The 26,587-nt window shown below is 39.8% G+C and overlaps 3 protein-coding genes across 7 annotated transcripts in view; 1 reads left to right on the top strand and 2 right to left on the bottom strand.

The window, feature by feature from the left end:
• Nucleotides 1-12,553, top strand: part of rabgap1l (RAB GTPase activating protein 1-like) — a 94,532-nt gene extending 81,979 nt beyond the window's left edge. For 4 of the 5 annotated variants that reach the window (XM_070909606.1, XM_070909605.1, XM_070909604.1 and 1 more), the window contains 7 exons: nt 5,269-5,361; nt 8,907-9,017; nt 9,150-9,254; nt 9,767-9,850; nt 10,127-10,198; nt 10,929-11,129; nt 11,623-12,553. In XM_070909606.1, the coding sequence (XP_070765707.1) occupies nt 5,269-5,361; nt 8,907-9,017; nt 9,150-9,254; nt 9,767-9,850; nt 10,127-10,198; nt 10,929-11,129; nt 11,623-11,778 (822 nt within the window). In that variant the 3' untranslated portion in view covers nt 11,779-12,553. The remainder of the gene's footprint in view (nt 1-5,268; nt 5,362-8,906; nt 9,018-9,149; nt 9,255-9,766; nt 9,851-10,126; nt 10,199-10,928; nt 11,130-11,622) is intronic. The other variant, XM_070909609.1, reaches the window with a different exon arrangement.
• Nucleotides 12,554-15,395: 2,842 nt separating this feature from the next.
• Nucleotides 15,396-20,610, bottom strand: LOC139288309 (interferon-induced protein 44-like). Its single transcript, XM_070909610.1, has 8 exons — nt 20,556-20,610; nt 19,075-19,609; nt 18,454-18,502; nt 17,939-18,140; nt 17,605-17,757; nt 17,312-17,483; nt 16,815-16,915; nt 15,396-16,453 (listed from the first exon to the last, which is right to left on the bottom strand). Exons 2-8 carry the CDS (start codon nt 19,541-19,543, stop codon nt 16,259-16,261), a joined length of 1,341 nt encoding a protein of 446 aa, XP_070765711.1. The 5' UTR covers nt 19,544-19,609; nt 20,556-20,610; the 3' UTR covers nt 15,396-16,258.
• Nucleotides 20,611-21,658: 1,048 nt separating this feature from the next.
• ifi44g (interferon induced protein 44g) lies at nt 21,659-26,343 on the bottom strand. The gene is made up of 8 exons (XM_070908994.1): nt 26,245-26,343; nt 26,018-26,160; nt 25,649-25,718; nt 25,224-25,419; nt 24,748-24,900; nt 24,240-24,411; nt 23,959-24,059; nt 21,659-22,898 (listed from the first exon to the last, which is right to left on the bottom strand). Exons 1-8 carry the CDS (start codon nt 26,262-26,264, stop codon nt 22,707-22,709), a joined length of 1,047 nt encoding a protein of 348 aa, XP_070765095.1. The 5' UTR covers nt 26,265-26,343; the 3' UTR covers nt 21,659-22,706.
• Nucleotides 26,344-26,587: the final 244 nt, after the last annotated feature.

The following is a 26,587-nucleotide window of genomic DNA, read 5'->3' as shown; positions in this document are numbered from 1 at the left end:
TCTAGTTGGTTTTGTCCTTATTTCAATATTCAAACTCTTGGACTACCACCTCATGTAAAAGCAGATCACCCTTCTCCACACACACACACACACACACATTCTCTTTCTGGTAGTATAATACCCAGTATGACACTACAGTGTGTGATCTCAGCTTGGAGGTTTGGGACCAATTCCATTTTCTGCTGCAGGGATTTAGGTCAGGAATCTAAAAGTGGGCCTGGTACCATTTCCTGCGGCACCAAGCGTCTTTAATCGCATTACCTGAATCAGAGTGACCCCTCTGTCCTTAAACTGGCCTCTAATATTTACTCTGAAAGTTCTGGGAAGCAAGTAGGATGATGCATCAGCTGGTTTGGATGTGTGCATGTGTTTGTGTCTATCAGCAGCTGTGTGTGTTGCTGTCTGAAGTGGCCTTGAGCCAAGATGCTGAGCCCTGTACATGCTCACTAGTTGTAATTCAGCAGAGCTTAACTCCGCCCCTGGGATTTCAGGAATATCACCAAATGAAGTTTGAGATGTTGTCCAAATGGGGGAAAGTCACTGGGAATGAGAGTGTATTCGGAAGTTTGACACTCGGAGCACTTTCCTGTAATACTGTTGGTAACTTGTAATGTTGGTGACCTAAGAATTGTAACTTACAGTTAGTTTTACTGACTATAAATATATCTGCTACATGATGAAAACAAAACAACAATATAAAGGGCAGCAGTGTCTCTGAAGGCAGGGGAAGAATTTATAGAATTTATTTCCCAACATATTTATATATTTGTTGCACCAGATGGTTTTCAATCCAAGTAGAGTGACAGCCAGGCTGAAAAACATCAACAGATTGAGGAAAAACATCAGATTTAGAGAAATGGAAGTTTTTATGCAAAGGTCATGGAGTCTGGGCTCCTGTGTGATTGTAGCTGTAGTGGGTCTGTATGTTTAAATAAAGGCCCTGCCTCTAGCAGGTAAGCACAGCCCAGTTTTGCGTTGCATTTCATCACATAGTCATGCTGTAGTGTTTGTGTGTTTTAAGGGTGTTGGAAAGCAGCAGGTTGCATAATCAGTAGCCAGACTTCAGCTTGTCTGTCGATGATTCTGTTTTAATGTGTAACTCATAGAGAGCAACACTTCACTGCTTCACACGCTTCACTGGCTGTACATGTAAAATACAAAATTAAGGTTGTAAGATCTGTTATAAAAACACCAACTTTTTCCTGTATTGTGCAATTATATACATCACTGAGAAAGAGGCAGTTCTTCCTTATTGAAGTTCTATATTTTTCAGTGGGGTGGTGTAAACCCCGGAGAACCAGGTCCAACCCGCCAACATGCTTAAGTGTCCTTGAGCAAAACACTGAATCTCTACCAGCTGCTGTTCCCCAGCTGACCCTGATCTCTAAAACCTGCTCTTTTCAGCCAATCAGGGTTCAGTGTGGTAAGGCCTTAGTATTCATATTCATTCAGTTTAGCTGATTCAGCTCAACTCACTTTAAGAGAAGTGCAAAGTCATTTTAGACTCATGGTGATAAATATTGTTCTAGTATTGAGGCAGATGCTGTTTTTAACAAAATCACTCAGAGAAACTGAGTCATGGTAGCATGAAATAGAAAAAAGAAAAAAAGGTTGTTAGAAGTAGCAATATTTGCCAAAACATGCAGCATGTGTAGTTTGCCTTTACAGAAAATACAAAACACCATTCAAGACTATGTGAAATGATTTGCACAGTAATTTCCACCTAATACAAGCAACCAAGTGGTTTTCTGAAAACTTAACTTCATGAGTATAAGTGGAAATTTTCAGAAATTGGTGTCAAACCATCGCACCACATACAGGAAGCTTGGAAAATATGACACAACAAATTTAGTTGGTGGGGTAGATTCTGTAGGAGAATGCTTAAAGGCCATAAATGAGTATGTGAGAGGAGGTGAAAGTACAAGCGAGTGATGGGTGTGTTTGACTCTCAAAACCAAAACGGCAAATCTGTAGGTGTTTAAAATCTCAGGAAACACACACGTCATTCTCTCCCTCTGTCTCTCATGCTTTCAATTAATGTTTTGGGCATTAATCTAGGACTGTTTCAACACACACAAGTGGGCTGAGAGGGAGGTTGGTCCCTTTTTAAATGTTGTTTAGTCGTGTTATGTATCTCTAAGAAACTTGAGTGTCAGAGAAGGTAACAAAAGAAACCACATCTACTTGATCAAACAATCTTAAGCTGCTTTGGTCGTATTTCACTTGAGAACATGAGCTATGTCAGTTTAAGGTTGGTGGTCAATAGGGTAAATGGTTTTTCAGAGGCATTTTTACACGCAGACAAGAACAAGATTTTGGAGGCAAACACTAAAAACATGACAGTTTTTGATTCATTAATAGATTGATGGCTTCGAAACCACCTCACAGTTCCATGAAGTGGATGTGTTGGTGCCTGCAGGGGAACACCACATTCAATTTGTTCGCATTGTTTTGTTACAATAACATGATTATTAACCAGCCTGCAGAGACCAAGCTGCTCTTTCTTCCCACACAGATTACAACAGAGTGAGACCGAGTTCTGTTATCTGCTGGGGAATTGTGTGTCAGATAGATTACAGTGTGACGTTGATTCACCTCAGCGGCTCCTGGGTCATAGAGGTCAAGGGTTAACCCACAGGTCAGTGAGGAGGTCAGTGACAGGTAATGACTGCCATGGTTTTTTTATTTATGAAGGAAATCTACAGGAAATACAGTGTGCTGCTTTTTAACTTTATTTGAGTAAATAAAATGCCCCAATATTCTCCAGGATGTTCTTCATTGGTAACGTGGACATTTCTGCTCCTGTGTGTATAGTCAAAATGTTGAGAATTTCAAACCCTTTTTTTTAAAACTGCCAAACTGGCTGTCATGCCATTGTTATGGTGTAATGACACCTTTATTTTACAAGACCAGTACTTTATGAACGAATCACAGTGATGGTCTAGAAAAAGACAACATGGCTGTCAAGAACTGCAACAGTAGAAAAATACAACCAAAAGAAGAAAAACAGTAACATTGTTAATAATGATAATCATAGTGTTTGTGTGAAGGACATATGTAGATTTAGGGGAAAAATCAATGTCACAGCAGCAACATGATTGATACAGAGGACAATATGACTAAATGCTAAAATAAAGCTTAAAATTATAATAATAATAAAATCTGACATTCCCTATTAGATAATGGTGCAGTGTGTTCCTCTGATTGCTCCAAAACGGCAGTAATCCAACCTGTACCTAATTCATGAAAGCTTTTGTACTCGCTCCTCTACACAGTGACTGTCTCGTGACACACACAAGAAATGATGCATTTTATGTTTTCTTTCTATCCCTTCATATGATTTAAACACAGGACAGTAAGGGGCACACACAAACACACACACACACACGCGCCAGTCTCAGAGGAGGGGTCATGTGACTGAGACTGACCTGGAATCCCCAGCTCTAACGGTGGGTGCTATGGAAACGCTGTTTCCACACAGGGGAGATAACGTTACCACCCACCTGAAGCACACACACACACACACACACACACACACACACAGATTCAGGTCAATATCAGTCAGTCATCAATGTTGTCTCACATTTCACTGCTGTTTGGTTTAAACCACTCTGCTGATATTTTGGGTGTTTTCTCTTTGATAGTAATTTGGCAGATACTTGATGTGAGCCATACTTCCAAGATGCAGAAAAATGTACAAGGAAGTCACAGCTTTGGTTTTCTGAGATTAAAAAGATCTTAGATGGGCTTCAATGAACACAGTTCGGTTTTCTTTGGCTTTTCTGTATTCAACCTGCCATAACTGAGAGGTCACAGGTTCAAAACTGATTCTGATTGATTTCACCAAGTCAGATTGTTTTAACAAGCCATCATGGCTAGTTGTGGAGCACTTAATTAAACAGCATTCATTGAAAATAAAATGTTAGCAAATTTACTTTTAGGCTCACCATCAGTCCCAGCAAGAGATTCAGCTATTCTCCCAGTGCTGTTGGAGAAATGTTTGAAGGTCCAATCAGTATATTTGACCACATAAATTACAGAAATATTTACACATAATGGAAGAAAGAGACTTATGTAGAAATAACCGCATTTGTTTTTCTGAACTGAGCATAATTGAAGATATAGTCTTAGCTTGTTTTAATGCTGTTTACAGACATTACTGACATAAACAGTATCAACATAGATTAATAACGTTTGTTGTACATTGAAAGAACCCTTTGTGCTTTAAAACATTTGAAATAGTTAAAACTTGGACGGTTGACGTTGCATGTTGTACTTTACAAGCAGGGCTATATGTTGTTTACTGAATGAAACTGCATTGGTAGCAACACAGTGAGGCAAAATGCTCCTCTCATTGGCTTTCATTAGCAAATGGCCGAGTTCAGACAACGGTTTTCGTTGTCTTTCATGTCAGGAGGAAATAAGTGACTGTTGGTCGTGTAGCTCGCAGTGTGAACTGAAAGTTTCTGTTGTCGGAGAAGAGTTCTGAGAATAATGGGGAGCGGTTGATTTACAGCCAAGTGTACTGTGAAGTGCCTCATTTGTTGTATGTGGGTCTCTTTTCACATCATATCTAGTGTGAAAGTAGCACATGTACAGAAGAACATACAGAAGCATGTACTGGTCACGAATGTGTATATGTAGAGCAGATTGTGCAACAGAAACTGTGCAGCACGAACCACAATACCGCAATATTTCTGCAGCAATTTTCAGAGGTATTTCAGTTAGTTTTGACCTTGTGTTACCAGGATGTCTGTTTATGTCTTGGCTACGTGTTGTTCTCTGACTGAACATTCTGATTCTCTGTTTCTTTTAATTTTGGAGATCTCAAAACTAAAGGTTGATTTTTTTTTTTCACTGCTGACATCAAGCAAAGTCCATGTTGAATAAAATCAGCCAACATGTTTTTGACATATCCTATTGAATATGTAGTGTCCTTGAGCGTGACACCTTACCCTTGCTTACTCCTAGCTGAGGCTGCCCTCTGACCCCTGTAGTGAAATGTCAATTGGTATATGTGTCTCAAGAGATTTCAGTGACAACTACTGAGCAAGATCATTTATTTTGCAAATAGCTTCACTGATCACAGTATTAAAAGCCAAAATTGCTTTTAGTACAAATCCCTCATTTTGTCTCTCAAAATAAATGAACACACATTCTCCCCTCACTCATAAAGCACTGGGATGGTCTGGGCTGGGATTTCATCAGGCAGCTTTGGGCGCATAAAAGTTAAAACAATGATGTCAACAACTTTTCTTGTTTTTTCAGGTTCCAACCAAAAAGCTGAAGAAGTTTGAGAAGGAATATCAGACACTGAGAGAGAGCCAGCTGCAACAAGAAGACCCCATCGACCGATACCAGGTAGGACGTCCACACACTCGTTAAGATATAAGACTTCTTACTTTTCTTACATTTGTTACTTGTGGTGCATTGTTTTATTCACGCTACCAGGTGGGAAGTTAAACGCGCCCATCCCCATTTTTGTCACACATTACAAAAGCACACACAGTGTATTCATGTGAGAGTAACCTTGTGTCCTGTAGGTTTAAGTTGAATAACTTCTCACATAGTATTCAGTCCCGGACATGGTAAGAAAACACTTGGCTCTTTGATGTATTTTAAAGTCCGGGATGAAAGAGCTTCTTTTTTGTTGCAGTGAGGACATCGAATTCAATACACATTAGTGCTAAAATTAACCACGTTTCTAAGATTAGAAATCTGTTTTGTCAAACTGTACCTTTTGTTAATATTTGTGACACTGTTCGGGGTTGAAATGTGACTTTTCACACAGCGCAGACTTTTATCATTATCGACCTAAACATCTATAGCGTTTATTTTTGGGCAAAGCTGCCGTGGGGTTGTTGGAGGTTTTTGGCTGCTGAAAGTGACTTTACCTTCAGAAGGTAAAAACAGGAGAGGTGAGGCAGATATTTAGAGACAAACTCAAACTGTCAGCATCTCCTTCCTTTCATTTGCTCTGTTGTATCAGGATTTCTTTCCTTTCGTCTTTTAAATTTGTCATTCTTGTTTTTACAAAATCAGCTCAGGGCACAGTTTAATTACTTTTTCCCAAATTTGTCTTTGAAATTGGGAGGATAGAGTTGAAACTGACATAATTAGAGTGGTTTGAATTACATTTTGATGCCAACTTTTTATAAAACCTAAAAGAATAGTTTAGAATTTTTAGTTAAGTTAATATCCAATATATGCCCAGTGCTCATGTAGTACGTGGCAAGCATGCATCTTTTCCAGGTAGTGGGCAGGTTCTTAGTCGAGATCTTGTACTATTCCTTTAACAAGACGTTTGGAAGTAAACAAGTTTACGTACAAGTTCAACAGTAAAGACCCCTGTTACTTCCTGAACAGGCACAAACTGTGTTGCCAATGAGGTTACAAACTTTTCAGAGCTCCCAAAACTTTTGTTTCTTAGCAAGAAAATGGCAACATATCCAGCTACTTTACCAGGCAGGAAAACTATTACTGTATGATTGTCAGCATATTAAACTGCTGATGCAGAAAGGTGAAATAGCCTTTTTTTAGACCATTGCTGGAAACCAAGGTATTTTGACTTAAAGAAAGTCTTCATCAGGATATGTAGAGATTACAATGATTGTGTCAAATGACAACTATATCAGGTAGAGGCGCCTCGTTGTAGTATTTGTGGAAAGCAGGGAAGTTCACTGCCTTCATTCGTTCCAGTTTTCTTGGAATTATTTGTTAGAAACACCTCCTCTCTTTGATCCTCACCTTCATGATGTACTGGATTGGTGTAAACATTTCAAACTTCATTTGTTTTTTCATGTTTCCACCCATATTTAAGCCAAATTGAAGATGTATACATGGCTGGCTCTGCAAGTCAAATGAAATTCCTTTGGCCTCAATTGAAAAAACTCAAAAATGCTTAGTGGTCGAGCTAAAACCAAGACAGCATCTTAGTTGTTTCTCAAAATATTTTAATTCATTGTGAGGAGATAAAATAAAATATTTATCGAGACAAGAATAAAAGAAATAAAATTATGAAACACAACAAATAAACACATCAACATCCATGAAAACATTCATCTCAAGAAAAAACACCAGAATTACATGTAGTTGCTTTTTGACATGTTGGTATAAACAGCATCTGCTGGTTCTGAAGGGAAGGAAGGAAGACTTTTATTGTAGATAAGATGTTGGACCAGAGCCATTTCATCTGTCGCCAGTGGAAACACTCTCTTACAGAGCAAGAAGACAAAGCAGGAATGGTGCCACTTGTAAATTAGCACAGTCCACATTTTTATTGAAGAAATTCGTTTTTGGATTTTAATTACTTTATGCTTCCTGTAATTCAACAATTCAGCATTTTCATATGGTTCATACTTCAGGTTTAGGTATGTACTCATTGTGTTGCATTGTATGATGTGTGTGTGTGTGTGTGTGTGTGTGTGTGTGTGTGTGTGTGTGTGTGTGTGTGTGTGTGTGTGTGTGTGTGTGTAAAATCTGTGTGACTTTTTCGACCAGTTGTATTTTTTCTTGGCTGCTTTCAATGTTTATCTTAATACAAAATAAAAGCAATGGAAGAAAGGAGAGCGAGAGGGAGAGAGAGTGAGGCTGGGGAGTGTCAGACAGAGAAGGGGAAACTCCTGTCAGGATCATGTGTTAAAGTGTGTTAGTCAGTGCTGCTGGAAGATCGATATGAAGACGCTGCTGTGACTGTGGACTGCAGCACGGTAAGCTGCCTCTGCTCCAACAAAGACTTACTTACTTACTTAATCTTAAACTTTGATATGTGAGTTTTTCTATTTTTTCTGATTGATGTGACCTGGCTATTTTTGACAGACATAGACCTTTTGGCAAGATATTAAAAAGGAGACTTTGCAAGGTTTTAGTTTAAAGACTCTGTTGTTTAATCAGTCTAAAACAAGACATTTGGATGGCTGCAGCAGAGGCGAACCTCCCATCCACACTAACTAAGAGGATGTCGATCTTTCCTCTGTTTGCTCAAATTAAACACATGCGTTTTCTGCTCACAGGAAGTGATTCATTTGATCTGAAGAGCGGCATATAAACTGTCTCCAAAGCATGTGACTGAGTGTGTGTCTATGTGATGTTCAGGTGCATTTGTCCATTGTATACATACATTTGTGTGTGTGTGTGTGTGTGTGTGTGTGTGTGTGTGTGTGTGTGTGTGTGTGTGTGTGTGTGTGTGTGTGTGTGTGTGTGTGTGTGTGTGTGTTAATTAGGGGAGGGGTGGAAGAGGTCATTGTTGTTAAAGTGACAGGATATCAGGGTCTGGTTGCCCCTCATAACCGTGACAACTGTTTTGTCCAATTGAGGCATGGCTGTCATGTGAGACTGTTTACAGGCAGACCAGTAGTCATGAGACTCCACTCATGGTCTACAATGGGGACTTTAAGATGTGTGTGTTGGTGTGTTTGGCGGGCAGGGGAAAGCTTAATTAGGTTTTTTAGGGCTGCAACATTAAACTCAAATTGAAACAAACAGAATAGGGACTGCTGCCTTTTCTTGATCAATAAAAGCTTCTTCTTTTTTTCAGACAGAAAACTGTGCATTTAATTTCATTACATTCGTTACATTCTTCTCTGTTTGAAAAAACTTGTTTGGACATATGATACAGTTCTTACAAAGCTCATTAAATAATAAATAAACTACATTAAATGCATAATTAAGTGAATAATGAGGTTGTTATCACTTTGTAGGCGCTAAATGTTTGTTGACATTACAACATTCATACAAAAACCATCACGTCATCATTCTGTAGTAAGATGTAAATAAGGTTCCTGACATTATCGTTTTATCAAAAGGAGGCTTGTGCTCTGAAGTGCCTCTAATATATGATCCTGATAGCACAAGTTTGGATATTACAGGCACTAATACACTGTCCAACTATGTGTGTGTTTGTCCAGAGGGAGAACCGTCGTCTTCAGGAGGCCAGCATGCGACTGGAACAGGAGAATGACGACTTGGCCCATGAACTGGTCACCAGTAAGATTGCCCTCCGGAACGACCTTGACCAGGTGACACAGGGCGTCTTCAAACCTGCTATATATTCTCATCATATTCAGATCATTTGAATGTGTTTGTGCATTATACTACAGTTGCAGGTTTGGTATTATATGAGAGGTGTTTGTGTGTGTACATGCACTCAGGCAGAGGACAAGGCCGATGTTTTGAACAAAGAGCTGCTGAGCACCAAGCAGCGCCTGGTGGAGACGGAGGAGGAGAAGAGACGACAGGAGGAGGAGACGGCTCAGGTAACATCTGCCCTCTGTTCACCCTCACCTCGTTAGGTAGTTAGAGCAGAGATCCAATAGAGTTGTCTAGAAAATAGGTAACATATCACCATTTTAAATGATACTCAGTAGAGTAATTGGTGTTGATCAACAGCTCATTTCAGTGGAAATTTATAACCTCTATTTTTTTTTTAACATTTAGGGAATCTTTAAAACTCATATTTCACTATAACACAACCTTTCCTGTGTACATGTACTGTATGAGTTTGAGGTACAGTGTATTCAAAATCTAGGTTAGTGGTTACTATTAATCACCAATATTGGTTAGTTATTGTTTGAGTCCTTAAAGAGAGACTCATGCAGTATATATTTAAACACAGTTACATAAAAATTCAAATAGTCTGAACAGTGGATATGTGAATGTTATTAATTCTTACCAAGGCTATTTTATCACCCTGACATCTGCATATGTGTAAACGTTATGTTATGTCATCCTCCTCATTAATGTAGTCATCTTGGTTTGTCCCTTTCAGCTGAAGGAAGTGTTCAGGAGGGAGCTCGAAAAAGCAGAGCTGGAGATCAAGAAAACCACAGCGATCATAGCTGAATACAAACAGGTTGGACCGTTTTAATAACCTAAATCCATCTGCTGTATTTGAAATGGAAAAAAAGACTCATTTGCTCATTTACAGTCAGTACATTGGAAAGAACACAGACGGTTTTCCTTGAATGTGTCGAGCCATGCGAGTGTGAAAAGAGTTTTGATGGAAAATATCGTGCAGCTCAGTTGGGTTTTCCTGGAGAAACACAAGCTAAGAATTTTAGTGTATCTCTCATCTTGTAGTTGAAATGTGGCATCTCTTATATAACCTGACTTCCCCTCCGTGTTTCAGATCTGCTCCCAGCTGAGCACCAGGCTGGAAAAACAGCAGGCGGCAACAAAGGAAGAGCTGGACATAGTCAGGGTGAGACTACACGCTTAATGCACAGACTTTCAAACTCCTAACTAAAGCCACAATATGTTGTGTCACACAACAAAGGCATTTGCAGGACTGCGCTGTCTTTCAGTTCAGTTAAGACAAGCCCAGGTTGGGTCATTATCACAACCATAAAGACCCTGATTGCACAAATGATCCGCTCGTTTATCCCTTGTCAAACATGTGATGTTGCTCTTTGTGGGTGTGGCAGTGTATCAACACAGGGAGTATTCGGGAGAGAAATACTGTATATATCAGTGTTCATGTAATACTTCCACTTGTGTCACTCTGATGGTTGGTTGTAACTGTAACATGACACTACAGCAGTCATGGGCTGTCATTTATATTGCTATAATAAACCAGAATAAACTAATGAGGGCTTGTAAGAGATAGATGCTGAGATGACAAGAAGAGAAACCTAATTCAGCGATAAACATTTTTTTAACGTGTCTGCTTGTGAGGCACTGGCCACCAGGCAAAAGTCAAAATCAAAGGAAAAGATCACACGCTTTTTGTCCCTGTGCACAAATGATCTATCCACTGTTTTGATGAGGAGGTCTTCATCAGGGCATAATACTCTCACAAAGATGAAACGCTGAATAAATTTGCATCAGGACTAAGAGAACAAAGTGTTTTTACCTGCACTCACATGTCTATACAGTATGTTCACCCACCAAACTCTACGAACATACGTGTGTGTGTTTGTGTGCCCGTGCAGAGTAAAGTCATGGGCTGTGAGCACTGTAGGGACCTGTTCAGCACCCTGGGGTCCCTCCAGGCGTCGTCCCCCGGCAGGGACAAGACATCCACTGAGCCACTGGACGAGGAGAAGGACGGACTGAAGGAGCAGCTGAGGCATCTGGAGCTGGAGCTGGCACAGACCAAGCTGCAACTGGTGGAGGCCAAGTGCCGCATTCAGGTCAGCAGCACCAGGGAGGGACAGTGATATCGTTAACAAAGATAACAATGATGGAGGGCAGCTTACCAAGTCTGTAGGAGTACTCTTAAGGGAATAGATATATTAAGTAAAAAAAATAGATCTGAGTCAGTCTCACAAAGAAAAGACTGTAGATGATTTTATTTGTTTTTGAGTTGACTTCTCATTCAGTGCAGTAACAAAACAAAGGTAGAAACAAGGTGAATAAGCACAATTTAGAGTCTACAGCCATGCTAGCTGCTCTGTGAGGTTTTATTTAGGCACAGCAGAGCTAAATGCTAACATCAGCATACTAACATGCTCACGATGACAATGCTAACATGCTGATGTTTTGCAGCTATAATGTTTACCATGTTCACCATCATATTTTGCGTGTTAGCTTGCTAACATTTGCTAGTTAGCACAAACCGCTAAGTACAGCTGAGACTGATGGGAATGTCACTAACTCCTCTCTGCTCCTCTTGTCACTCTGCAGGAGCTCGAGCACCAGCGGGGAGTCCTGATGAACGAGATCCAGGCAGCCAAGAACTCTTGGCTCAGCAAGACTCTGGGCTCCCTGAAGAGCTCGGCCTCCTCTTCCTCCAGCTCCACGTCCCAGACCCCGTCCTCCCCAAAGGAGGGCCCTGCCTAGACGACCCTCCCTCCATCTCTCTGTCCCGGGCAAGATGCACACTAGAGCTGAGGAACACAAGTTGAAGAAACAAGCAGCGGAGAAATGCAGTATTCCTTTTTTTCAGCTGGTGGCAAAGCAGAGCTCACCAGCTTCTTGGACTGCAAATAGCTGAAAAGATGGGGGAGGAAACAGGCGCGGGACTGGACCAGCCACCTGTCTTTCACTTATTTTACATTTGAGTGAACTAAAAAGTGTCTGTTGACCTTTTCTGCTTCACAGGTGACGGTGAAGCATCAGTGAGGCTCGAAGTTGATTTTAAAGCTCAGTAGTCGTTGATAAATAGTTAAATCGCTTAAACCTCATTATATGAAAGCTGAATAATCTCACACAATGGCATCCCTCATGTAGGTCAATACTTTAGCTCCACCTTGTGGCCAGACATTGCTACTGCCGAGTTATAGTCATTTTATCTGTGTGAGATTATGTTTTTATGTAGCTGAGAATTAAAACTGCATTCACTGTCCTCACAACTGGGACAGTATTTTCAATGATGGCGATACAGCTACAGCTGCAGAGATATTATACGTTTACTGCATAGAAATATAGTGATCTACATTAACCATCTTCAGCGCAGCAAAGCCACAGCACTCTGGAAAAGGAATACTGCATTCAGAGTCTTAAACAAGAACAACACACAAAGTTGTATTTCTTTATAGTAATATAACGTAAACAATGTTGTCATATAAATATGTATAACTAATTATTGATTTTTGTAATAATCTTGTACAGTTCTTTAAGAGAAGAAAAAGAAAACACAAGGAAAAGTTTTTGTTAAAATTTTTTTTTACTATTTGGAATTTGAATGTCATCTCTCTAGATGTTGACGTAAGCACAGCGCGTGATCGATCTGGTCGAGTCCAGACGCTGAAGAACCAAAGTGGCAACCTGTAGAGATCTTAATGTGGCTAATGTCCCTACTGTTTCCTCAGTCATGGGTTGAACTGACTGTAATATTACTCTAAAAATGTTCTTTTTTTAATCACAGTTCCAGCTCATGCCTGTGAGTATTTGATTGGCTTTTTTCTTTTCTTTTTTTGTCGCTGCATGCAGATTTCTAACATGCAACCATCATTTTGTGCAGTTGATATGATCACAACAGAAATGGGATCCCTTTTCCCTTTCTGTGTCTGTTCCGTCCTTTTTATACTTTTAAGGATTCAGTTGGAATTAGTATAACAGAGTGTACAAGCTACAGATTGACCTTCGTTGTATAATTTTAGTTTTGGAAATGTTTTTAAACCCACCCGTTAATCCTGTTTTTTTTAAGTTGCATCAACTGTCTCTGGTGTCTGCAAACAGTCATTATAGTTGGAGATGTCAGGGCTTGTGTTCCTCTTTCAGAAGAAGCCATTTTCTGGCATTTATTCTTTTAGATACTGGGAAGAAAATGGCTCCTACAAAACCAGGTAATCCATCACAGTAATCATAGGGTGTATCTGTCTGTTATGTAATGCTATGTAGACAAGACCTACAAGAAGTATTGGAAGTTTTCACTGCTTAATATCTATAACTGTCATCAAGATTCACTGTAGATACCAGAGTCAGAGCATTAAATTAGGTCATTTTATAGTGTTCTAAAATATCTGTTACACGATAGCACGATTCAACCCTAAATAAGTGTCTAGCATAACAATAATAAGCAAGATGAAGTTGCAATATTCCCACATCATTGCCAAACAGTCCTAAGGCCATTTGCACGGCTGTGCCAACACCGACTTTGCACACTGAGAACAGCATGTGGGTACCTAAGTCTTCCCTGTGTCCATGGTGGACTGTTGGCTGTGTTGCTCAGTGCTAACACTTTAGTAAGATGATGTGCAGGTAAATCTGCCAGTTTTCTGTAAGAAGTAAGGTTCACATATAGATATAGTTTATCGTCAGCAAGGGGCCGTGCCTCTTGTAAAATAGCTACAAAGATCAACCTGACTACATGAGCTATACTAGAAAAGAAAAAAACAACTTAAACTACTTCATACTTATTACAATGCTAGTTGCTAATAGCTACAGTAAGTGTGAGGACATAAATATGATTTTGCTGTCAACAGAATTAGCCAAAAAGTCTGTTTTGCTTTAACATGAATGGATGTTAGTGCTGTGTTAGCAGGCAGAGAGCTGCAGTGTAGGTGCCAAATGTCCTTTATTCTCCACTCTGGTTGTCACTGAAATCAGCCTTTGGACTCTGACCAAGCCCATGTGTACTCTTTTGTGTGTGAGTATGTGTGTGTTTTTGGATGTGTGTATGTACGTGTGTGTGTTCTGCACTGTAACTCAAGTAGTTGAAGTTGAAATGGTTTCTTCTTCACTTGGCTGCCTTTTCTTTTGATGACTGAAGCCGCTGGCTGATGAGAGGAAATCCCTCTGACTGTTTGAAATGTCGGAGAGCGTCAGCGGTGCCATAAGAGCCTCCCCTCTGCTCCGTCCCCAGTGGTCTTCCTCTGTGCTCCCCAACAACCATGTGATCTGATCTTCTATACAGAGCTGCTGAATATCATTTTCAGCAGCCTGTTTCACACATTTCCACCAGGAGCCTCCCAGTATGACCACTGTCCTCTCGCTGGTGTCCACTGAGCAGCTCCACTGAAGGAAATGCACCAATATCATGGTAAGGGAGGGGAAAGGAAGCTGACTGGCTGAATATCATTGAATTCCAGGTGTGTTTTGCATTTCCAGGACATTCCTTCTTCATGCATCATTGTTGTTGGTCACGTGTGACAGTTACAAAGTCGTACAACCAGTTTCATGTAAACTGTGGCCAAGTTGGAGAGCTCCCCGTCTTTTATGTGCACTAAAGCAACGTTGATATTTTAAACACTATTTCAAGATGTGTGTTTGTTTGTCTAAAAGTTATCCTGATCACAGAGCTTAATTCTTTTTTAACTGATGATTATTGTTGCTGAGAGGACAGCTGCCAATTTATAATCCACTCTAATTCACAGTTAATTTCAATGATGCAAAAGCAGGCGGTGAGTCGGATTGGAGGTGTGATGTGTGTCATGTAGTTCACAGTTTGCTGTAATACCACAGTCCTGTTACACAGGGAGGGACTGCTCCTCATCTGGTCCGACTCCAACACTGTTTGCTGTACAGTAACTGTCTGACCTGCATTAATAAATTTCCGTTTTTCTGTTCATTCATGCACTTTGAGCTTTTATTGAACATCACAATATGGACTGCAATTATTCATTTTAGGAATAAGAAGAATTCACATAGGAATTTAGTTTTTTACTAAAGACATTTCAGATTTCTCAACTTTCTAAATTCTACCCACTAGAAGCATGCTGAATATACTTAACATGCAGCATAACATTAAACGTGATTTTATCTGCCAATACAAACATTTGAGAAACTGGCATGTTGTTTTCCTGGCATCAGATACTGTAGAGAAAAGGACTTATTACTACAAGCTTGATGGGAAAAAAAACAGAGGCTGGAATGACTTCCTGAAAACTTTGGTATAAAAGTTTGGTATAACAGACAGTGTAAACTGTAATACGATGCATAATGTTTAGCAGCTACTGCAATATCTGGGCAACATAAATATGTGTTTGTGTAATTCTTGACAGTGTTACTTTCAGTTGAATCAAGATTCTGTTTATACACAATCAACTGTATAACGTTTCTATTATCACGGAGTTATGTGGAAGGCAAAAATGTATAATTACAGAAAACAAATGGAATTGAAAGCTGTGTGGCGGTGCGATATGTACCTGTCCAGGCTCAAGACTTCAGTTCACCATTATTGACTTGTTCTTAGTTAATTTCTTTTAGTTTGGTCAGGTTACTTTTTCATTCCTAACATACTACATGGAGGTTCACCTGTTAGACTTTGGAGCTACTGCTGATGAAATCATCTGAATGTCAATATGCCGACTGTGACTGCGAATGTAAATGTCAGACTTGGCTTTTCCAACTTGTTTGCTTGTAATGAAATGTCCCACTAAATCTGTCAACAATGTAACAAAACCTACCATAACAACAAAATGCAGATAGCAAATATATTTAACCTAATAATACTTACAGATATTGTTGAAACAATTAAGGAATAAACACCCCTGCTAATGATAACTACCAGAAAAAAACCGAAATCTCTTGTAGCTAAGGAACATGGTTAACATAAAGAACAGCTCAGCGCTTTTACATCTAAATAAAATCCAATATTATCACCAATACAATTGATTCAGCTAATTAAAACGAAGCAATACCATCTTTGTATATGGTTTTAACTGCTGATATGGAACATGATAACAATAGCTGATTTAGGTATGTATCCATTTATCTGGTGGGCTACAAGGCTAGGAATGGGGCAGCCATCTTTGAATAATGTGTGAATGCTCTCAAATTGGAATGATATTTCCTGTTCTTCTCATTCTGACTCTGCTCACCTGCTGGAAGGTGGGTCATTGTAAGGGACATTTCATTACAGCTGGACAAACACTTCCTATTCTTTGGTTTCCATGTTGCTGGATCGGTCACTGAGCTCATCGAAGTAACTATCAGCGAAGCGAAGCATCTGAATGACGGCAGTGAGTAGTAGGATGTCGCAGTTCTGGTCCACCTCCAGCTCCTTGCTGTAGTTCTTCACCGGAACAACACAGGACAATGGCACACCGAGCCGATCACTGACCTCCTGCATCTGGATCACAAAAACACAATAAAAGATTTAGACAGAATTGCATTAACTTAAGTACAATCAAACAGTTCCTTTGGTGTTTACCACAGCAGAAAGGTTGATTGTCATGTTTTGTATTTGCATAGGTCATGACGATTCAACGAGAATGTTATTACTGTATAACAGTCATTACTGTTTAAATAGTACTCAATTAACAAAACACAGAGGAGGAGAACACATTTGTAGCAAGTGAAAAAATAAACAGTAACACAAGAGTAGAACTGAATAAGATGAGAAAAACTAAATTAAATGAAATTCAAACGCGCCTATTAAAATTATATTTTTCAGAATAAAGTCCTATGGATGAATTTCAAGTTGATCTCACCATTTCCTTGATGTAGCCGCTCCTATAAACGTTCCTAATGTCTTGTGAAACAAAAGGACAGGCTTCATCCACTTTAGTCATCAGGACCAGCTGAGGAATCCCTGCAAAACAAAACAATTTTCAAATACTGTACTGAAGTCTCTATCGCTAAAATTCTGTGTATCTACTGTACTATACTGCAGCATAGTAAAGCTACTAGTTTGTATAGTTACTATGCTGCTATTCCATTAAAGGCTCTATCATTCATCTTATTTTAGCTCTCTATCGTTTTAAAAATGTAGGCAACTCTGGAAAACAGAGTGATATGTGTTTATACTAGTACAGTACATAGTACAGATACCGTGTGTGTGTTTGTGTGTTTGTGTGTGTGTGTGGGGGGGGGGCTGTAGACTGTTACAGGGAACAAAATGACTGTTATATTTTTGAATAGTTCTGGCCATCACTTACTCAGTGAGGTCTGGGGATGCAGTAATACCGCTAAAATGATTTTTACTGACCTATTAAGTTGATCTTTCTGCGGATAGCTTCCAGCTTCCCCTGCAGCTTTGTGGGCATGATGGAGACCTTGCAGGCATCAATGACGTAGGCCACACAGTGGATCTTGTCCTTGAACCCTGGAGACTCGCGATAGCCGAGGCTCTCCGAATGCAGAGGAGCAGACGGGTTGAACTGAGTCGTATCAGATGAAAGAAAACAACAGTTTGTGTTACAGAAGCAAACAAAACTACAGCCAGATCAGTGCATCATCGTGTGGTCATTATCCTGCTGAATGTAAGAAATGGCTCTCTACCTGATAAGTGTTTGGCAGGTGACCTTTGAGGATGCTCATGACATCATCCATGTCAAGCCCCGCCCCCGTGCTTTCCTCCAATCCCATGGTATCACACAAGATGATTGGCAGAGGTTCTCCTCCTCGTCCAGCTTTCACGGAGTAGGTGCGAAACTGTCCGGTAATACATAATAAATCATTATTTTTTTAATCTATGATTGCATTTTTTTCCAACAGGGTATTGTCTGTAGCCAATCAGATGGCTCCTTCTGTTTCAACCAATCAGATTATTGTTATTGTATCCTTATGAAGGAAAGTTAATGCACTCATTGTTGCAGCCCTCACAGGAACTGACCTGTGTGGTGAGACTGGAGGTAGAGCAGCCAGCGATGGCCTGGTTGGTGACGTGGCCTCGAAAGACAGAGCTGATAGAATTGAAGAAACTGGACTTTCCAGCTCCGACTGGTCCAATGAGCAGGACCCGAACCTGGGATAGGTCAACAGAGCTGGACATGGGGCTGTAGGTCTTAATACTGTCCATCATCTTTGTCCTCATCCTGATGAGACAAGAACAGTTTAAAAAAAAAAAAGGTAGCTAATGTGTATATGACTAGTAGAGGCACTGTGCTTTAAATATGTAGTTGTCTAACCATAAATCTGATCTAACATAATCATGACAACATTTAACTGGGTGGATCCACATCCATGCCACAGCAAGCTTGTTCAACCAGGTATATGAGAACCAGGTCAACAATACATAATTATAACTTCCTCAAGGCTTTTTTTATAAGCATGACATGGTGCAGTATACTGTAACATATTAAAGAATAGTACAGTATATCATGCAAAGTGGTGCCCTATCCAGCTTACTCATTTTCCCAGACCATCGGCCTCCATGGATTCTCAAATTCTGGATTCTCTGTTGAAGAGCAAAAACGGCCTTTTAACTGTCATCCAGCCATTCATTTTTATCTGTGTTACATTGTGAACAATACATCCTCATTGAACTGTCTTGTGAAGTTCTGAAACATGGATTGAAGTGATCAATCAAGTAGTTAAATCTAAAACTAAGCGTCCCTCAGACAAGTAACCGTGAGGACGGGCAGCAAAGCATTCAAATCATTAAACCAGTTCATACACAGGCCTACATGGTATTGAAAAGCCTAAGACAAACTGTCATTTTAACTTTTGTTTGTTTTAAGAAAGTATTCATTTGATGGCTGTAATTGCCTAAAATCCCTCCCTTGTTTATTGTGTTTATCCTCGCAAAACCTACAACTAAATATCATTGGTAGTTTCCCGAGTAGAGCTTCCATTGAATAAGTAAAAAGTACATGCCCTCGTTAATAGGTTTAGTGCTCAATCTAACTGTGTCAGTAGCAGGACTGTGACAGGAACAATAATGACGAGGCTTGCTGTGTGCTTGATGTCAGATGCAATCTGTTTGACACATGCTAAGCATCAATATTTGGTTGTTTATAGAGAACTTACCCTCCACTTGATAGACTTCACACTCGAAGAGGTTGAGGTCGTTGCCATGCATTTCTGCAGCACTGAAGTTGTAATAATTTCCTGGGCTGCTATACACTGCTTTGCTTCCATTGACAAGAACCAATGCTTCTCCAAAATATGGACCAGAACTACTCATCATTTTAACTGCATAGGTGGGACCAGTGACTGGATATTTGAGGAGCTTTTCCCCACTGAAGGAGAAAAGAAAGGCCTGGTCATCACACACGTACTGTCCAGACTGACTGAAAGGTTGTTTGGTGTAGCCTCCAAACACATAACCGGAGGCGTTATAGCCCACAGACACTGTGGGAGAGCGGTTGTCACATTGTTGGTGGAAGGCTGCGCCAGTGAAACCATGGATGCTGGCCTTGTACAGCAGCTGTAGTTTGACGTTTCCCAGCTGGGAGCAGATTATTCTCTGCTGGCTCCTGGTTAGATTGGGGTTCATCCCGGATGGTTGTTCTGCTGAAGTTCTTGACCGTCTGGAACCTTAAAAGTCCACTTGGTGTGGTGTCTGAATATAAAACAGAAACAACAGTAACATTAAAGATACATGCTTTTGGGGTTTTGGGCAGAGTATCGAATGTGAGATTCATTGAACTGTGGGGTACACTGGACTCATTTAGCATGATTCAAGTTCCAGGTTAAGACACTAAAATAGCTTTCCCACGTTAAATGTATCTGGAATTTGAACCTGGCTTTGGAGCACCAGATAAAACAGATACTAAAATATATATGATCCTATACTGTTTAATGGGCACACTGCATTTAGTCTAGAGGTGGAAATAACATATCACTTTTCATCAGTAAGTGAACGCATCACTGTTCAAACGTACTGCAGCAGTTTAAAGAGTCCTTCTTTCATGTAGCCTACTGAACTCTTCTAATGTAGCCAGGCAATTTATATTAGGAACATGAGAAACATTTCTGTTTTTCACTTCATATGTATTTATTCCATCTCTTCTGAATAGATTCAAACACTCATTTATAATTAATTAATTAATTAAATTAATATATAACTCATAGTTATAGTAGATTATTATTGCTATTAATGTCATTTTGTCACATCTAGACTTCTATACTGATCACGTTCATGTTCTGTTGACACTAAGAGATGTGATTCAACTCTTCAGAGGCCATGATTATTAATATTCGGCCCATCACCAAAAGATATTCCCTTTACAACACACTGCCTTAAGTAAAAGGCAGTGGATAAAACGTGCATGTGTTTCCGGAGTATTCTAATAAAATCTAATTGTACTGAACAGTAACCATTTTACTTAAATTTGCGTGTTTTAAAAACGTCAAAACTAAAGAGACAGTCGCGTCCGTCACAGGCACAGATCCACCCATACAGCATTTTACAGCACTTCATTACACAGGTTCGTAAATCGGCATGTCGTGTTGAACATGAGTAACCTGAAATACATCACCACTGTTTTAAAAGTATTTAGTTTTACCTCCAACGAGATCAGGAAAAGGCAGCTGAATCACTTTCCAGGTGCGGATTGTGTGTTTGCGGCTGTCAATTGATGCAGCACACTCTGGCCGGAAGACCGGAAGTCATAGGCTGTTACCTTCACAATAAAGATAGGCAAGCGTAGGACCAGGATTAATGTGGAGTTTTGTTGGTTACATGACTTGTTCATGAAATAGTTGACTAAAATGACTGACTTCGACCTTGGCAGGTCTTCATCAAGGTTCATATCACATTTTTATGCATTCATTATGGATTGTGTCCAACATATTATACATGATGCGTGTCATTCAGAAAATATCTGTCCAAAAAACGACATGTTTGATAAACATGTTTGAAGATTTCAATCCATTTTCTTCAAAAGAATTCGTTTGTTTGTTCTTTTCGGAGATTTACCCATTGAGCACACCACTATTATTATTCGACTGATTTGTTTGTTTTGTATTTAGGAAGAAAGCATCATCATTTATTTGCTTACTGACAATCCGGTCCAACAAGTTCTTCCTAGTTAGTACAAGTACTTTTAATTTAATTTACTACATTTTCCCCCTTAAGTCAATCTTAACTGTTTCTTCTGTTTTCATCTCTCCACTTTATGTCCAAATTTTAACACACGAATAATCATTTTATTTTTAAGGTGATTACCGGAAGTTAAAGATACATTTTAGCTGCCTTGACAGGGTCGGTCACAACTTCTTAGTTTCGTTTTCCCCTCCACCCGATAGTCAAGGCTTTTACAACAGCACGACATCGTTGCTGCAGTCTGTTTAAAAGAACATACATTATGTGAGATCTAACAGAACTTACGTCGAATGTCCAATGTTGAATAACACAATGTTTAAAATAAAATTGTACTTTAATTTACTTTAGATTGCTCCTCTATTCTCTATTAGATGTTAGTTTCACTCTATTTGATGAAACAAAAAATAAGAGTTTTATTTTACACACTGGAAGTCCTGCATTTTTTTTAGCTGCTTGGCACAGATTCAGACAGGAGCTGAAGACATGTCCTCTCAGATTACCACAGTTTGAGACATGTTAGGGCAGAAAAATAACTTTCGATTTCTTTCCAGAATGACAAATAAATGGTTTGCCACACCTACTTTATTACAGACTGCACCCAGGATACTTAGGCCAAATGTTTTTGCCAACTACTGGACAAAAATGTGTGAACTGTTAGATCTGTTGGTTTAAGACTTTAACTACTCCTCAATCCAGGTTAACATCAAGGGGTGATCAAGGCCCGGCAGCTTGGGGGTGAGGAATTAATCTGGACAAAGTCTTAAAAAAGTATATTCCAAGTTTAGGAATTACAAAGTATATAATATTTTATATAAAACGTTAACTTAAACTACATCACAACCGTGCCACACTTTCAGTCACAAAAATCAATTAATCCCATCTGCTAAAATTTGCAAGCTTATTTTCGTCCTTACCTTCTTCAACTTCACGGTGCATGAAAGCAGAGAAATTAGAACGTTTTTTACATAAAGTTACAGTAGATGCTATAAAATGTGTTTTTAAAGCACAGTGAGTCATGACTTCGATGGGAGGTGGTCAAAGAGACGTGGCAATCACAGAGATGGACGAGATAATACTGTACAGTAGGTGATGGAACACTTTCAGGTTATAATGGTTATAATGGAGGAGATTCACCTGGAGAGCATAAAGACTCCGAGGTAGCTTTCAGAGTGAGAGATGATAATCATACATTATACAATTATTTAATTGATTTCAGTTACATATGTAAACTAAATTAATTCAGATCAAAAGGTATTATGGTTTTGTGTCAACAAGGTATTTACCCCCTTTGGGGAAAGACAGACTATCTGTACATGACTAGTATAACAGGTGTGGACCACTCGTACATTTCATTCCTACCTACTGTCAGAGAAAATTCTAAGTATTCTAAGAAAATTGGTGAATGCAACAAGTTTACTTAAACCACTGGTATGTGCCATTTAAGAACAATTCTGTAGTAAGTAAAATCAGTATATATAATTAAGAAATAAAAAAATCATTAATTGATGTTGCTCTTTCACTGTTGACATTGAACCATAAATTAATATTTAAAGAAGAATGATGACTTAATGCTGTTTAAAAGGCATATCCCAAAAGCTCAGAAATTGATGCTTTAGTCTATCTTTGGCCCTGTGTATTGTGGTGTATTGTCCTGGAAATACAGGTCAGCATACTGCAGGATGTGATCGACAGCACTGAGCAGAAGCACATCAGTGTTCACATCCAGGTCCAACTCTGATGAGTAGTTCTTCACTGGAACAATGTAGGAGGTGGACATACCCAACAGAGCTGCAGCCTTGCCCATCTACAAACACACACACACACACACACACACACACATGGGACTATCAGATTTTCACTCCATCAATATTCAGTTCCTTCAGCTGGTTGAGAACAATGCCATTCCAAAGTGGGTGACACTGAGACGTGAGAATGATCATCTCAAACAGTGTGGTGTGTAAGGAGTGAGAATAAAGTTATTCTCATCTCTCCCAAAAAGTAAACTCTTGTCATTTGAATATGATCCCGTCAGAGGAGAAAAAAAATGCAAAGCTCGTAGTTCCTCCGTGTTGGAAATTTAAGCATAACAAAATCATAAAATGAAGTGTGGACACATTCTGTATAGATAGTTACAAACTGCAATGTGTTTTGACCTTACCACCCGAACCAAACTCTAGTGTGTTGGAATGGCAGAATAATCGGTCCAATTGTCCAATAATCATATGACACTTGTGCGTCATGTGACTTGTTTCCAAGCCTTTGTTGGCTTGTAATTTGGTAATGGGAACTGAAAATAACAACAAGCACAAAGCCAGCTTTTCCATTCTGGTTCAGATCACAGTAAACAAAATGGTGGTTAAACACAAATGTGGGTAAAAGTTCCCCATCTGCAGCCTGCATGGTGGTCTCACCTTCCTGGTCTAGACCTAGATCTCACTGGTAATTGGGCTTATTTTATATTATATGCCCCAAGCAGCCTGTATATTTTTGACTACTCCGCTTGTGTATTATTAAAATGTTTATTTTGTATCCACATTGTAGGCCACACGGAGAAGCTGTTCCAGTGAGATTATAAGGTTACATGACACCCTAGTGACACACATCCAAAACGAAAGTTTTAAAACACATATCGTAAGTTGTTGCATCTGTAATATCTTGAGTACTAATGAAAGTCTGCATTGTGTCCTCACAGGCATGTTTATGAGGCATGTTGACGGTATCCTTCACTACACTCATGGTAATGTGTAAAGTGCACTTCCGTTTTGTCTTTCACAGACAATTCATGGGAAATGCCTCTGAGTCTGGATTTTATAATCACAGTACATGAACATTTCTCAAACTGCGTATGGTTTATTTCAACTTACCATGTCCTGAATGATGTGGCTCTCATAAACGTGGGTGATATCTTTGGCCGTTTGTGGACAAATCTGGTCTATGTGGGTCAGCAGAGCCACCTGGTGAACACCTGACAGACAGAATACAATGCTGTCATTCAGGTTTCACTGCAATAAAACAACATTTAATTGTTACGTTCTATAGAAATTAATTACTGACAGTTAAGATCTCAACAGTGCTTTCTCAGTTATGCACATCAGTCCCTATGATCAAAGTTTAACATCAGTCTGCATGTTTGTCCTTTTCTTACCCAGGTCACTGATGTGCTCTCGGAGCTGCTGGAAGGTGGTGCTGAGGCCTTTGGGGTACGTTAGGATTTTAGAGGCGTCCACCACAAAGGCCACACAATGGATCTTGTCCTTGAGGCTTGGCCTTTTCACATAGCCCACTGTCTCAGACCTCACTGGCTGATCTGGGGTAAACTGGAAGAGAGAAATGACGAGATTACATTTTCCCAAAAACAACCCATGTTGCGTGTTAGCATGCCTGATTTGCTGATTAGCATTAAATATACAGCTGAGGCTGAATGGAAATGTCATTAGTTTTGCAGATATTTAGTCACAAGCCAAAGTACTGTATTGGAAAAAAATCACCAAAGTCAGTAGGATGCATCCTCTGGGAACCATGAATGTGTGTACAGAATTTTGTGCCAGTCCATTTAGTAGTCGTTGATATTTCAGTCTGGACCATTGCCATCTTTAGAGCCATGCTGCTAGCTTTGCCAAAAACTACAACATTACAATATTGACCCTGTTTACCTTGTGTCCCTCAGGTACATGACCTTTAATGACGGACAGGATGTCATGGAGGGTCAGTCCGATCCTCTCTCCATCCCCCAGGCCCATAATATCACACAGCACCAGTCCGGTAGGATCCTCTCCCTTCTTACCACGGATGTTGAACGACTGCAGCTGATACAAACAGGAAGAAAAGTTAATGGGCTGGACGCCTAAAGCACCTGCTGAACACTGTCCTCTGGTGAAAAAACGTGAGACAATTTTGTACCGTGTGGCTTTTATGTAGCTTTTTCTGAGTGTATGTCTTGTCTGCATCTAATTTTCAATCTCTCTTATTTTGTCATTCAGTAATTGACATTGAATTGAAATCTTGACTCGAAAAAATATCTTAAACATGTGGAGTTTACCGAGTTGTCACGGCCAACTTCATGACAACTAGGCAAACTCTAATAGTTGTACAGATTTCTCTCAGTGACATGTTACTGCTCCGTTTGTACCTTCTTGGTGAAGCTGGTGGACGAGGAGCCCACCATGGCCCGGTTGGTGACTCTTCCATTAAACACCGACTGGACTGAACTGACGAAGCTGGACTTTCCAGAACAGAGGGGGCCCAGGAGGAGAACCCGAGCCTCAGTCACCTCCTCACAGATCGGCTTGTAGGAGCTGACAGTCTTCATCAGGCTCGTCTTTTGCCTAGAATACAATGTAAGATGCTCACTTGCTGTTCACAATAATCTAAGTAGAGGAAAGGCATGGGAGGAGTGTATTTGTCTAAATGGGTTGAAGGAATAAAGGCAATATGCTGACAGTGTTTACAATAAGTTTTCTTTTCTTTTAAATGAGCAGAAATATATACATTTGACTGCTATTGAATTAAAGTAGTTGGAAACGTGACATTATTGAAAGTCACAGCTGCACTCACTGTTCTGTCCACTCCATGTCTCTCCATTGAGAATTCAACTTGGGTTCAGCTGCTGCAGAGAGTAGCATGCCTGAAAATAAGGCGGACTATTAAAGTGCATCTTGCATTTGCATTTATTATTCTATGTATTTTTCTTGTTCTAAGGATACGTGAGAAAACACTCAGTGATGTCACATCCAGATATTTCCAGAAGCTAAGATGGAGTTTATCAGTACTAAAAGATTCTGCAAGTCTCTTAGAGCCACGAAACTGGAACACAGCATCCGAACAATGAAGAGCCATAATAGTAAGGCGATGCCTCCAACCTTTTTGTAGTACATATTCAGTGGCAGTGCTGCAGCTTTCTTGCCGTGGAACTACTGAGCTTACCTGAGGCTGTAAACAAAGGTTTTCTATCCCTTCTTGGAATGGCGTTTGTAGTTGTGCTAGCTATGGGAACTATTGGCACGGGGACAGGAGTTTGGGTTGCCGTAGCTGGAACTACTGGAGCAGCAAGTGTAAAACTGCCGAAGCTGATGAGGGAAACAATCACATGCATCAGAGTAAGAGCATAGATAAAGCAAAGCAGCAGAAATGAACTTGGTTAATGGTCTTACCTGAATCCTGATTTCTCCATAATAACCTCTGCATGTAGACGTGGCGAACAACAACTGAACAGAAAAACAGAACAGAGGCACTAGAGGTGAGGCCCTTTCTGAGGAAAAGAAAGTGAAACCTAAACTGTGAGACAGACAGGCAGTGCAAGCTTGTTGCTTTGCTGACAACAAACATGAAGTGACTGTGTTGGTGGACTTTGTGAAGAAGACATTCCAGCAGAGACATGCAGGGGAGGATTTCACCATGACAAAAGACTTTTTGTGTATTGCAAAAAAGAAAATGCTGTAGCCAGAAAGGAGCAGTACTGAAGTCCCTAATTGACATTAATTTGTTGTATGGAGA

Source organism: Enoplosus armatus, chromosome 7 (assembly GCF_043641665.1).
Source record: "Enoplosus armatus isolate fEnoArm2 chromosome 7, fEnoArm2.hap1, whole genome shotgun sequence".
In the NCBI taxonomy this organism is placed as follows: Eukaryota; Metazoa; Chordata; class Actinopteri; order Centrarchiformes; family Enoplosidae; genus Enoplosus; species Enoplosus armatus.
The sequence above is the reverse complement of the archived record's forward strand: the minus strand, read 5'-3'. Positions and strand labels throughout refer to the sequence as shown.